Source organism: Colobus angolensis, unplaced genomic scaffold, assembly GCF_000951035.1.
Source record: "Colobus angolensis palliatus isolate OR3802 unplaced genomic scaffold, Cang.pa_1.0 Scaffold38, whole genome shotgun sequence".
Lineage (NCBI taxonomy): Eukaryota > Metazoa > Chordata > Mammalia > Primates > Cercopithecidae > Colobus > Colobus angolensis.
The window spans coordinates 7,239,824-7,251,351 of record NW_012117154.1 but is presented as its reverse complement, the minus strand read 5'-3'; the positions used below and the strand labels follow the sequence as shown (position 1 = coordinate 7,251,351).

General features: G+C 49.4%; 2 protein-coding genes across 2 annotated transcripts in view; one reads left to right on the top strand and one right to left on the bottom strand.

Annotated features, from left to right (window-relative positions):
• RRP1B (ribosomal RNA processing 1B) overlaps positions 1-4,931 on the bottom strand; it is a 37,682-nt gene extending 32,751 nt beyond the window's left edge. The window contains exon 1 of the mRNA XM_011954125.1: positions 4,677-4,931. Within this exon, the coding sequence (XP_011809515.1) occupies positions 4,677-4,806 (130 nt within the window). The 5' untranslated portion in view covers positions 4,807-4,931. The remainder of the gene's footprint in view (positions 1-4,676) is intronic.
• A 43-nt stretch (positions 4,932-4,974) lies between these two features.
• Positions 4,975-11,528, top strand: part of HSF2BP (heat shock transcription factor 2 binding protein) — a 127,368-nt gene continuing 120,814 nt past the window's right edge. The window contains exons 1-3 of the mRNA XM_011954119.1: positions 4,975-5,084; positions 6,135-6,401; positions 7,734-7,884. Coding sequence (XP_011809509.1) covers positions 6,366-6,401; positions 7,734-7,884 — 187 coding nt within the window. The 5' untranslated portion in view covers positions 4,975-5,084; positions 6,135-6,365. The remainder of the gene's footprint in view (positions 5,085-6,134; positions 6,402-7,733; positions 7,885-11,528) is intronic.

Sequence of the window (11,528 nt, the reverse complement as noted above, 5' to 3'; positions counted from 1 at the left end):
CTTGAGCCACCGCGCCCGGCCTTGGTTCCCTTTTAAAATATCTATTTTCCATTTATGTCTGTCTATGTGTGTGTGTGCGTTCACTTAGGAATTTAATAAAAACAAGCCACCAATTTTTGAAGTATTCAAAGTAAAAGAGAGAAATGCTCATTACTGAATTACTTTCAAAACTCTGAAAGGCAAAGTACATTATCTGAAGCAGTTTGGTTTCACCAGTCTTTTCTTCTCTATTTTCTTCTTGGGGCTAAATTTCTGAAACTTAATACGATTACATTTTTACAACAACACAATATAGGTTCAGTTATTTCAAAATGAATGAGGTAGGCCAGGTGCAGTGACTCACTCCTGTAATCCCAGCACTTTGGGAGGCCGAGGTGGGCAGATCACCTGACGTCAGGAGTTCAAGACCAGCCAGGCCAACACAGAGTGAAGCTTCATCTCTACTAAAAAAATACAAAAATCAGCTGCGTGTGGTGGTGCACGCCTGTAGTCCCAGCTACTTGGGAAGCTGAGGCAGGAGAATCGCTTGAACCTGGGAGGTGGAGGTTGCAGTGAGCCGAGGCTGTGTCACTGCACTCCAGCCTGGGCAACAGAGCAAGTCTCTGTCTCTCAAAAAAACAAAAACAAAGGCTGGGTACGGTGTGGCTCACACCTGTAATTCCAGCACTTTTGGACGCCGAGGTGGGCGGATCACGAGGTCAGCAGCTCAAGACCAGCCTGGTCAACATGGTGAAACCCTGTCTCTACTAAAATTACAAAAATTAGCCAGGCGTGGTGGTGGGTGCTCCCAGCTACTCAGGAGGGTGAGGCAGGAGAATCGCTTGAAACTGGAAGGTGGAGGTTGTAGTTAGCAGAGATCGCGCTATTGCACTCCAGCCTGGGTGACAGGGCGAAACTCTGTCTCAAAAAACAAAAACACACAAAACAAATGAGGTGAACATCAAAGTGAGACATGTAGACATGTGAAATATCAGTAGGTTTTGAAATCAGCAAATCCAACAGCTACACTCACCATGTAATGAGCCCAGGAGCCATTTTAGATGGGGGTAAAGTGTTATACTTGAACACACCTCAGGGTCAGAACATCCACAACTCCTATTTATTATAACTCTTGGGCGGAGAGAACCCTAACCCCATCATTAAAAAAAATTTTCTTACTGAATCTAATATAGCATTAACCATAAGATGTACTGTTATTTTTTATGTTGCCAAAAAGAAAGCAATGATGCAAATTCAATTGTCACCAGGTTGATTTTAGGATGCCTCTCCATTTTAGTCAATATTTTTAAAGTCACAGAACTGATAAGATAGGCAGGGATTGTTCTGTCCGCTGCTATATTCCCAGTGCCAAGAATAGCGTACATAATAGTACACAGTTGGCACTCCATAAATGTTTGCTAAATATATGAATGAATGAATGAATTGGGACAAATAAGCTCTTATGAATGAAAGCCATGGAGAGTGATCATTTTAGGACTGTGAGTACCCAACTCGAACAGTTAAAGCAGGAGCTCAACATTCTGTTACTTAAAGCAATACAAAGATTTCCAATTTATTTATTTTTATTTTTATTTTTTTAATTTATTTATTTTTTTGAGACGGAGTCTTGCTCTGTCGCCTGGGCTGGAGTGCAGTGGCCAGATCTCAGCTCACTGCAACTCCGCCTCCCGGGTTTACGCCATTCTCCTGCCTCAGCCTCCCGAGTAGCTGGGACTACAGGCACCCGCCACCTCACTCGGCTAGTTTTTTTGTATTTTTTTTAGTAGAGACGGGGTTTCACAGTGTTAGCCAGGATGGTCTCGATCTCCTGACCTCGTGACCCGCCCGTCTCGGCCTCCCAAAGTGCTGGGATTACAGGCTTGAGCCACCGCGCCCGGCCCAATTTATTTTTAAAATTACAAAGCTATCTATTTATGTTGCTGCAGAACAGCTCATGTTTCAGGAAGAGTGAAATCTCAGATTTCCTTTATGATGCCTAAGACAAGATGCAAAAAAGTTTGAGCCTGTTAACGGGAGTCAAATGTCAGGCCAAGCTATTTCCAAACTTGTTTTAATTGTGATGGGCCATAGCTGTGGCAGAGACCTTGTGTTTTCTTGTCCCATTATCACTGTCCATGACGTTCACGCTGCAGAGTTATTTTTTGAAGGCTCACTGTATTCCATGCCATGTGGTGGTGAACAAGATGTACAAGACAAGAAACTCTGGGTGTGATAGGCACTAACCAGAGAGGACTCTGGAGCACTGGTGTAAACTGGTCTTAGGCCCCTGCATAACCTCAGCATCTGCAAATCCTGGGCTGGTTCACCAAAGGGTTTGAGCAAAAGGCTCTGTCTAGGCTGTCTTAGCACCATAAGTATTGCTTCTTGTCTTCTACTTTTGTATAGGCCAAGACCTTTCATGGCTGCATGTACTCCCACTTCTGGCTAAGAAAACAGACAGAAGCTTACACTGTTTTGGGAGTAGAATGGCACGTTGATAATTAAGAAGCAATGTAGCTAAGTGCTACAACAGAGACACAATGGACGTTTTAGACCCTGGAGGAGTCGGGCGAGATGCTAGGGGAGGCTTTTTGAAGGAAGTGATACTGAACCGAATGCTGGGAGTGAAGAAGGTGTGGGAATCTCTGCAGAGTGAACAGGAGAAGCAAAGGCAGAGAGGTGAGAAATTGTGTGCTGTACACCAAGACCCATGACTGGTTCTGTTGACGGAACATGAAGCAGTCACATGGGGCTTAGGGAGGAAGAGCACCTGAGGACAGAACATGACTAGCAGACGCTGAATTTCAAAAAATATTGGTGATGTGGGATCAGATTTGTTTTAGGAAGATGACCCTGGGCTGGTCTGTGGAGGACAGATTCGGGGGGACACAAATGAAGTTAAGGAGACCAGTTAGGGAATATGCAGGTGCAGAAGTTCGGGTGAGATGCAAAGGGCCTGTGGTCAGAGAATTTATTTCATCAGGAGGCGAAGGAGGGAGGGCTGAGGACACTGGATGTGGGCCAGGGGAAGAGGATGAGGAAGGCAGAGGAGTCCAGGACAATCCCATGTGTCCAGCTGGAATCCGAATGGCGGGTGGGAACTAGCAACCAAAAGAAGAGAAAACAGGTGGTAGAGGAGCAGCAGCAGACAATAGGATTTCGGGGAAAGAAAATATGACGCTTTTTGGCATCCTGAGTGTGAGGTGCCAGGTAGAGAAGCCAGGCTAGCAAGGCACATCCCAGTTGCAAGTAGGAAAGCGCTGGGTCAACAATTTAGGTTTAGAAACTACCAGCATATATGGGGTACCTGGAACTGTGAGAGTAAACAAAATCTCTTAGGGAGATCCCTAACAGAACCAAAGTCAGGAATTTTGGTCTTCATTCCTTTTTCTACCAGACTTCCCAGGAAAGTTTATTTTCTTTTTTTGGGTATTCTGGTGATTTTTCTTAAACTGAGAATGTCAGTAATGGGGGAGATAATATCTGTTCTTTTAAGCAGATTCTAAATGTATTAGTACCATCAGTAACTAAATCAAACTTTATCTTAAAACCTCTGTCACACATTGTAGTTCATATCGTGTGGGCTCACTCAAGAGTTTACAGAAAATATTCTTGGATCAGGTAAATGAAATCATTCAACAGCAGTGCCGTTAAAATCTACACTACAAAGCCCTGTGTGATCTGGCCACTGCCTACAATCTCCAACTTCATCTCATCACACTCTCCCCGCCCACCCACAACTTAATTGGTCTTTCAAACCACTCCTGGGGCACGTGAAGCTCTTTCCTGCCTCTGCATAGGCGGTTTCCGCTCATCTCTCTTCAGATCGCAGCTGAACATCACCCGAGAGGCCTTCCCAGAACAGTCTATCAAGAAGAGCAACCTCCTTCACTTCTTGCTATTACCTGGTTTTCTTTCTTTCTTTCTTTTTTTGAGACGGAGTTTCGCTCTTGTTGCCCAAGTTGGAGTGCAATGGCGCGATCTCGGCTCATCGCAACGTCCGCCTCCCAGGTTCAAGCGATTCTCCTGCCTCAGCCTCTCGAGTACTCGGATTACAGGCATGCGCCACCATTCCCGGCTAATTTTGTATTTTTTGTAGAGCCGGGGTTTCACCATGTTGGATTGGCCAGGCTGGTCTCGAACTCCCGACCTCCGGTCATCCGCCCGCCTCGGCTTCCCAAAGTGCTGGGATTACATGCGTGAGACACCGCGCCCGGCCTACTACCTGGTTTTCATTTCGTTTACTACACTTACACAAGGTCTACTTTATTTGCCTGTTTGCCTCCTTGCTTTATTACTAACAGATCCTCGAGGGTAGTGATTCTGTCTTCTCTCCTCCAGCTCCGGCACGTAAAGGTGCTGGTCAAAGAAAGGCGGCAATCACCGACCGGACACCAGGGCAAATGAGTGCAGCCCAGTGATTCGAGATGCCGGCTGGGGAATCGGACCCATGTGGGTCTTTTCTCAGCTTCCCCGCTTACTGTGACTTTCACAAGTAACGGAACCCCCTCAACCCGTTTCCTCAAGTGTAAAAAGGCACTAGACACAGCAAGAAGCGGTTCCGGCAGCGCGGAAACCTAAGCACACGCTGGGTGTCACGACAACACGTGGAAGCCGCGTTCCGCGCCAGGGCCCTAGCCCCAGCCCCCGGCCCCCGGCCCGCCATGTGGCGCGGCTGACCGCCGCCGTGCGCCCACCTGTCTCCCTCTGCGTCTTCACGCTGATGTACTGGCGCAGCTTCTTCACCGCCCGGTCCCGAATGCCCTTCTCGCTGGACGCCAGCCGCTGGGCAAATTGGATCTCGGCCGGCTGCATGGCGGGGGCCATCGCGCCCGCTGGAGCATCCCCGGCCGCGCAACCCGCGGTGCAGCTGCCGCCAGCCGAGCGCCGCGGAGCAGCCAGTCGCCGTCCGCCAGGGCCGCGACTGCATAGAAGGCGGCGACGGCGCGCGGGCTGATGGCGTCACAAAGGCGCCGCCGCTCGCAGCGCGCTCTGGGAGTGAGCGCGGTCGTGGCCCTGGCAGCAGGCGGGGAGCGGCCCATCTCTTGTGCGCGTGGCGCCGGCGCTGCCTTTCGGTTGCCCAAATTCAGGCTGTACACTGCGAGGTTAGCCAGGGTTAGGACTTGGCCAGGAAGAGACGGACGGCTGTTTGTAAACGATCTGGGATTTTTTGCTTTTGAGACAGGGTCTCCCTCTGTCGCCGAGGCTGGAGTGCAGGGGCGCGATCTTGGCTCACTGCAGCCTCGACCTGCCAGACTCAAGCGATCCTCCCATGTCGACCGCCCAAGTAGCTGAGACTACAGGCGCGCGCCATCACGCCCCACAACTTTTTATTTTTGTAGAGACGGGATCTCGCTATGTTGCCCAGGCTGGTCTCAAACTCCTGGGCTCAAGCAATCCTCCCGCCTCGGCCTCCCTGAGCGCTGGGATTACAGGCTTGAACCACCGTGCCTAGCCACAGTCTAGGATCTTTAATCCCATTTAGTACACCCCATTGAGCCAGCACCTCACCTGCGATCTCCGTGGCACGGAGTTTTTAACTGTGGAGCCCCCGGGCTCCCAGGTGGAGTTGAGACTGGAAGGAAAGGTCGGCACTGGGGCCTGTTGAGCAGGTGGAGGGCTCGCCTTCTGCCAGCGCCTGCAGAGGCTCGGGCAGGTCGGCGCGCCCCTTACTCTGGAGCCCTGGTGCCAGTGCTGGGGCGCCCGCGCCGGCGTCCCGAAGCCTGGAGAGCACGCGCGCTTCCAGGGGAGTTGGGCAGGGCGGGCTGCTTGCTAACTCCAGAGAGGGAAGAAATCTTAGCTTTGGGTTCATCTAAAACCCGAGGACATCCTATATTTTGCGGACTCAGCGGGCGTGCCGGGGCAAGTTAATGGACTAGGTCACTCCACACGTAGCGGGGGTTATCTCAGTTGCTCCGCTCAGTTATCTGGGCGACCTCCCGAGATGCCTGTTGACACAAAAATTCAACCCTTAACATAAAAGGGCCTGAATCCGAGCGAGGGAAGGCGAACCGCGGAGGCGAGGTTTCCAGCAAAGACTGCCAGTTTGAAACAGTCCCCCTTAGTGTAGCATTCCTCGCCAAACAGGAAAGGACCCATCCCATTTATTTTGCTTGACACCTACATCAGGGGCTTACTTTACTTCTGCTTTGCAGATAACCCCGGCTAAATTTAAAACCCCGGCTAAGCCAGAAGAGCCAAAGTGGGACCTCGACAAGACCACTCCTCGCTCTCTCGGCCGAGAATACTGCGCAAATTCTGCGAGGTTTGAGCCTCGCGCCTCTCCGTTGCCGACCCCCGGCGTGGACACGTTCCCGCGCTTTCTGGCGTCAGGGGTCAGAGGGCACGCCGCCGCGCAGGAGAACGGAGCCGAGGCCGCGGCTGCCATGGGCGAAGCGAGCGGCGCTGAGGAGGCCTGCAGGGTCAGTGAGGAAGCCCTGGCCGCCGCCAGCGTGTTTGAGCCGTCGCCATTCGCTCCACTCAGGGCCGCTCCCAGTGCGCTCGGAGATGGCCCGCTGTCGTGTGCTTGGGGGAGGCCTGGAGACTTCCTCCCCGAACAGTGTGGGCTGGGCCGGAGCGGGGCGGAGACGTGGGCGGGAGGCGACTTTCGCCTCCAAACCCACGCGGGGACTCGGTCTGTGAGGCTGCGCGCGGTGGGGGCACTCAGTGGTGCCAAAGTGGGCATGGGAGCGTGGGATGGATGGTCACTCTTCTCTGCCCTGTGGAAGCCCAGTTCCCCTCCGAAGGCCCTGGCCCCCTGCTCCGGGACTTAGCGAGACTTAGCGTCACTCTCAGAGAGAATCTGCCCTCCATCGATTTAATAACTAACTAACTGCATGCGATGGAGAAGGCGCTTGGACTCTGGGGCCAGACTCGTGTTCACATCCTGCTTCCACTCCTTATTATTTGTGCTGCATTGAGAGTCACCAAGCTCCCGTGCCTTAATTTCCAGCTGGACAATCTTAGAGGCTTGGGGTTGAGATCACGGGCAGAGGGCTTAGCAAACCCAGTGGGAAACCAGTCTAGATGACTTCCTTTTTCTCCTGATTAGTTTGGTGCTGCAGTGATAAAAAGTTGCAGGCGTTTTCTTTGACTTTTAGGAATAGAGCTCTTGTATGACTTTCGTTTTTCGTGTTTTTGCTCTGTTGCCCAGACTGGAGGGCAGTGGCACGATCATAGCTCACTGCAGCCTCCAACTCCTGGACTCAAGCCTTCTTCCTGCGTCAGCCTCCTGAGTAGCTGGGATTACAGGTGCTCGCCACCACGCCCGGCTAATTTTTGTATTTTTAGTAGAGATGGGGTTTCACCATATTGGTCAGGCTGGTCTTGAACTCCTGACCTCAGGTGATCCACCCACCTCGGCCTTCCAAAGTTTTGGGATTACAGGCGTGAGCCACCGCGCCCGGCCTCCTGGGCACGTTTTCATATTTTTGTAGTGACAGGGTCTCTTTATGTTGCTCAGACTGGTCTTGAACTCCTGGCCTCCCAAATTCCTGGGATTTCAAGTGTAAGCCACCATGCCTGGCCTGTTTGCCCTTATTATTTTTAACATGTGTCTCCCTTTTTGAAGGCTGAAGCTTCAGCTTTCAAAATTTTTATATATACATAAAATAGATCTATAGCAGAACATACAGTAGGTAGAGACATGATTTGAAATAACGATGAACATAAGAGGCGTGAAAGAAAAGCACGTTCACTTGGGCTGATTTTTTTTATCATGTGAAGAGAAATATAAGATCTGCTTGTTCTTTTAGCACATAGGTACTAAAGAGGAATTTGTTAAAGTCAGAAAGAAGGACCTGGAACGGCTGACAACTGAAGTGATGCAAATACGGGACTTCTTACCCAGAATACTAAATGGAGAGGTGCTGGAGAGCTTCCAGAAATTAAAGATTGTAGAAAAAAGTGAGTCTTTATTTTCAGCAGTCCTTGGTGGTAATGGTAATTTGTTCTAGCAGATTTACCTTAGGTAAATAATTGTAAACCAATTTTAAGGTACTCTCGTAGTCCTTGCGATGATACTTGGGAGAGTCTGATGACCTAAGAAAGGGAGGTTTCCTCAATGTAGTGACTTGGACATATGTAAGTTGGTGTAAGTTGGTGGCCAGTTTCCTGAGCATCTATTATCAGCTTCTATTTCTCTCTCACTGTCTTCACTGGCAGAAGAATTTTATACTTTTGGTAACTGAAAAGCTCTATTCTGAAAATTAAGTACTTACTGTCGTAAGTTAAGGTTCTTGCCATCTGGAAACCTTGCATGGAGTTTACTTGTCAGTACAGATAGCTGGAAGTGTATTCATTTATCTTTAGGTAGATGGGTGAGCCAGTTTCTAGAACTGATTGAAGTTTAGGCTTTCTGGTGTCCATTCAGACTTTTGAGCTGAGCCATTATGTTGAATACCAGTTTAGGAGCCTATTGAAGTTCCTGGAGATATTCTGAGATTGTCTCAGCACTTGCCTGATTGAGGCCAAGTCACAATTAAATCAGCCTTTGACGGTTAAGGCCAATTTGCTGCATGACATTTGGTTGTTACCCCTCACTGTGTGCCCTGTAGAAAAGGTGCATCCAGGGGGCCCAGGTAGGTCTAGCACTCATCCAGACAAGGAGATAGGTCACCCCAAGAATATGAGTTTGTGGCATGTGCAAATGTATCTGGTCAGTGGGTCAGCCATATCCAGTTAGAAGGGACAGTGCTCATGGTTACCACAGTGCCTCGGCCCTGTTTGTATTCTCTCTGAAGTCCTCGGATCCATTCTTCTCTGCCCCGTGGTGTGCTCTGGGAAGTAGAGTCCTGCACACGGGGTTTCCCTGGTTCCCTTGCTGGCTGCCAGTGGGGCTCACCAATGGAAGGTACTGCTGGGTAGAGAGAGAGGTTGGAGTGTTTCTTCCCGCTCCCTCCCTGCTTTGCTACTTGTTCTGTGGCAGTAGCCGCATCCCTCCAGAGCAAATACTCCTGTCTGGAGGCCTCCTGCATAGTCCTATCTCTTGCTGGACTCCAGGAATGCTGTTTTTTTCCCCTACTGCTTTGGCTGTAGGGCTGTTGCTGGTCCCTGGGTACCTCAGTGTCCCTTGATGGTTCCGTTATCTCTGCTCTCCCCTCTGTAAGTGGTCCTTTTAGAAAAGTCTCAACATCTAAGTTGATTTCTCTTTCCCGCTGGGACCCTGCCAGATATATGTAATGTCATTGGTTGCCAAAATGTCAGGTCATTGACTTCTTAATTTCCCTAGTTTTGATTTCATGCTCATCCAGCAACTTTCTGAGATTAGTCATTCTTTGTGCATTTGTCTTCAGGAAAGGAAGGTAAATAGGCACACAGCAGTAGCAGTGCATGTTATATTCTCACTGTAAATTAATAAACTGGCATTCTGAAAAATGCATCAGGGTCTCATGAGTTAGTTAATATGAGTGTCTTCAGTGATCAGTCCCCCTGCCAAAATCAAACTGAGCGAGGGCCACAAACAAATCTGTGGTCACTTGATCACAGTCTGACTTTGGGAGATCTTATCTCGTAGTCCTGGCCTCCCCCAGGCTACACAGTCACCTTTTCCCCCATAATCTCTCTGGCAATTGCTGCTTATTCCCCTTTGCTAAAATTTATCCTTCTCTGTTTAGCAGCCTTCAAATGGGGCTTGAGGCTCAGGCCTAGGCCCCTCTTCTCGCCTCACCCCATGGCTTCTCTCTAGGCAGTCTCATGTATACTCATAGCTTCAGTTACCATCTTGATGCCAGTGGCTGCTGGGTTTAGTCTCTAGCCCAGAACTCTCCAAGCTCATGGCCTTGTGCCTGACTCCTACTTGGCATTTCTTCCTGCTTGTTTCATGATTATTTCAAATTCTAAATGTTTGTCCTAGCCTAATCAGTCTGAGGCCACCAGGAACAGACCCACAGTCTGACAGAGTGAGGTTTATGACTGTTTGCAGTGAGGAAGACCACACCAGAACACCAAGAAACTGGGGGGCATCTCAACAGAGAAGAGGATAGAGTTGTTATAGGACTTAGAGACAGCATGGTATTCGGTGAAGCGTAAATGAAGCAAAATAGAACTGTGTCTAAAGGGACCAATATCAAGTCTGACTGTGAAGTGGACCCAGGTCCTGTTTCCTTGAAAACTACAAAGTTCAAATAGACGTGGAACATTGTTCTAGAAATCCCTTACTTGAAGCTCTGCAGTAGCTGGAAATAGGGTTCTTTTCTGTGTCACAGTGACTTAGATCCTGCAGGCAAGAGTGGGATCTTCTTTCTTGTATAATTTCAAACAACAAAATTTCTGCGAGTCTGGGATTTTACAGAATCAGGCTTCTCGGCCGGGCGTGGTGGCTCACACCTGTAATCCCAGCACTTTGGGAGGCCGAGGCGGGCGGATCACAAGGTCAGGAGATCGAGACCACGGTGAAACCCCATCTCTACTAAAAATACAAAAAATTAGCCGGGTGCGGTGGCGGGCGCCTGTAGTCCCAGCTACTCGGGAGGCTGAGGCAGGAGAATGGCGGGAACCCGGGAGGTGGAGCTTGCAGTGAGCAGAGATCGCGTCACTGCACTCCAGCCTGGTAGACAGAGCGAGACTCCGTCTCAAAAAAAAAAAAAAACAGAATCAGGCTTCTCAGTGAATAAGAAGTAGGCAGTCACTCAAAGAAGAGGTCATTATGACACTTTACAGTTGCATTGTCTTTGAGAGATACTTTCTGTTAACTTGGCACCTGACTTTATCTGTGTTTGTTATTCCAGCCTGACAGAAGTCAGGACAGACTTTTGCTTTCTCGGTGCAGGCTAATGCTTACTTCCTGTTGTCATATCTGCCTCATGCTATCCATCCCCTGCCCCTATGTTACACTGGCCTGTCTCAGTCTCCTCAGAGCACCCCACCCAGACTAGAGACCCAGGAGTCTTCCTTGTTACCTGTCTCTCTTCCTCACTACTCCCCATGAAACCTGTCCACTGGTGAGTCTTGTGAGTGTTACTTCATGGATGCATCCTGAATCATCAGCCTGCGTCTGTCTCCACTGCTGTGTTCTGCCTTCTACTGGCAGTCTCCTCACTGCCACTCTCCAGTCACTCGGATACACTGTAGCCTGAGTAGTTCCTGACAGTTCAATCTGATGATGCTATTCACCTGCGTAAGTCTTCAGACGCTTCTCTTTGTTTTTAGGATAAAGAACAAAAACCTAAAAAACCCACCCAAACTCACTATCATCCAAAAACCTACACAAAACCATGCTACAGCTTAAAAACCTTTATATTACTGGGCACAGCCTCGGCCCAGAGTCACTGCCTAATCTGACTACCTTGATGTGATCCATCTTCCTTTGAAATGTTGTCATGGTACCCTGTACTTCTCCTTCAGACACATGGTTTTATTTCCATTTTACTTTATAAGTTGTTGGGAGTGCAGGGCCGCTGATTTTGTCTATCATTATCTCCCTGGCTGATTATTTGGTCTTGAGGGAGCACCCTACTGCCTCTGCATGACCGTCTTTCTTTTTCTCTCTTCCTTCCTTCCTTCCTTCCTTCCTTCCTTCCTTCCTTCCTTCCTTCCTTCCTTCCTTCCTT